Here is a 2,202-nt window from a genome sequence, read left to right on the forward strand (position 1 = left end):
AGTGAGCATTGTTGGGGATCCTGCTTTGACCAAGACATAATTGTCTTTAGGAACCTTTACGCTAGTACTGTTGAGGGAAGGGGAGGGTTTACTTCTGCAGTATGGTATTCCTGAGGAGATTGAGACTAAGAGGAGGGTCTCTATAGAACTAGAAGGGATTTTGCAACAACATAAGTAAATTTTTCAGCATTTGCAGTAAATTTTTCCTACATTTGAGGGAAGGAGCTGAAATACCTAATCTCAGACCCTACAGGTATCCATATTATCATAAATTTGAGATTGAAAGGCTAGTGGTTGAGATGTTGGAAGCTGAAGTAATTAGGCCTAGCATAAACCCTTATTCTAGCCCAATCATACTAGTGAAAAAGAAGGATGGAGGTGGAGATTTTGTATGGACTACATAGCTCTCAACCGAATTTCAGTCCCTAATAAATTCCCTATTCCACTCATTAAGGAGTTGTTGAATGAGTTAGGAGAAGCAAGAGTGTTTTCTAAGCTTGACTTGAAGTCAGGTACCACCAGATAAGGATGAAACCAGAGGATATAGGCAAAACTGCTTTTATAACCCATGAAGGCCATTATGAGTTCTTAGTCATGCCTTTTAGGCTAACTAATGCACCCTCGACCTTCCAATCCCTCATGAATGAGGTCCTAAAACCCTACCTCGTAAAATTTACCCTGGTTTTCTTTGATGATATACTTGTATACAACCCTGATCTAGAAGCTCATGTCTAGCATCTTGGGGAAATTTTGGCAGTTTTAGGAAATAATAGCCTCAAAGCCAATATGAAGAAATGTAGTTTTGGTCAAAGTAGCATTGAGTATCTAGGCCATATTATTTCTGAAGAAGGGGTGGCTGCTGACACTTCTAAGATAGAGGCTGTGAAGACTGTCATCAACCTATCAATATTAAGGGTTTAAGGGGATTCTTAGGGCTCACTGGATAATATAGAAGGTTTGTTCAGAATTATGGCAAGTTAGCCAAGCCCCTCACCGATCTCCTTATGAAGGACTCCTTCATTTGGACTAAAGATACCACCACTGATTTTGAGGGCTTGACAGCTGCCTTGATGGAGATTTCCATGTTAGTTGTTCCAAATTTCAATAAGCAGTTTGTAACTGAGATTGATGCTTCTAGTATGGGCCTAGGGGATGTCTTGATGCAAGAGGGCATACCTCTAGCTTTTTGGAGCAGGGGGCTATAAGTGAAGGCTCAAAAGTAGTCAGTATATGAAAGGGAACTCATGGATCTAGACCAAGCTATTCAGCAGTGCATGCACGATATTCTAGGGAGGAATTTCATTATTAGAACTGGCCAGAGGAGCTTAAAGTTCTTGACTGATCAGAAGTTGTTCACTGATGAGCAGTTCAAATGGGATGTCCAACTGGTAGGCTTGGATTTTGAAATTCAATACAAGTTAGCTAGTGAGAACTCTACATCAGATGCTCTATCTAGGAGGCTTATGTATTCAACCATATCTATAATGAGTCATGAAGATGTGGACAATTGGGTTCAAGAGGTTCAGGGAGATCCTAAGTGGAGGAAAATAATGCAGGATCTACTCATTTCTCTTATTGCTCATCCAGGATTTGAGATTAAGAAGGGAGTGTTGTACTACAAGGATAGGTTGGTGATATCTCAAGCTTCAAACATGGTTCCTTTTATTATCTCTGAATGTCATGAAACTCCTACAGGTGGGCATTGTAACGCCCCAAAAATCATTTCATAATTACTATATTTAATCTCTTGGAAAAATGAGTAATTTATTTTTATGTAACATATAACTTACAAACCATTTTTTTCCATTTTCTCAATTCTCTTTCACGACATCACATTTTCAAACCTTTGTAGAAATAATTTCTTAATACTTAAAATGTAATTGAACGAAACACAATTCTTTTCTGAATACTTCTCATTAATCAATTCTTGAATTTGTAATACGTACATCATGGTTTACAAAATACATGGCAGAGTCTATTCTTCACCCCTAACAAAGACTAAAAATACAAATAAAAATAAAATAATGTCGGGGGCGTTGGCATTACAAAAGTAGCCTACACAGGTTCTCTACCAAAATAAAGAAAGGAGCTCCTAGACCGGTGGTGCACTGGAAACCTCACTCGGGTCTTCCTTGATCTCCGAGTCTGAAGAGATCTCTATAACCTCCACCGAATCCTCTATGCCAATTAACTCTACACAAT

At 38.7% G+C, this 2,202-nt stretch overlaps 1 protein-coding gene across 1 annotated transcript; it reads left to right on the forward strand.

Moving 5' to 3' along the window:
- On the forward strand, positions 787-1,205 carry LOC109351809 (uncharacterized mitochondrial protein AtMg00860-like). The gene is made up of 2 exons (XM_019593473.1): positions 787-915; positions 966-1,205. The coding sequence occupies exons 1-2, from the start codon at positions 787-789 to the stop codon at positions 1,203-1,205; spliced, it is 369 nt and encodes a 122-aa protein (XP_019449018.1).

The sequence above is a fragment of the Lupinus angustifolius genome, chromosome LG01 (assembly GCF_001865875.1).
Source record: "Lupinus angustifolius cultivar Tanjil chromosome LG01, LupAngTanjil_v1.0, whole genome shotgun sequence".
Classification (NCBI taxonomy): domain Eukaryota; kingdom Viridiplantae; phylum Streptophyta; class Magnoliopsida; order Fabales; family Fabaceae; genus Lupinus; species Lupinus angustifolius.

Coding starts and splice junctions, on each gene's coding strand:
- LOC109351809 (XM_019593473.1), top strand. CDS start 787: ATGAAGAAATGTAGTTTTGGTCAAAGTAGCATTGAGTATCTAGGCCAT. Junction 916..965: donor TCAACCTATCAATATTAAGG/GTTTAAGGGGAT, acceptor AGGTTTGTTCAG/AATTATGGCAAGTTAGCCAA.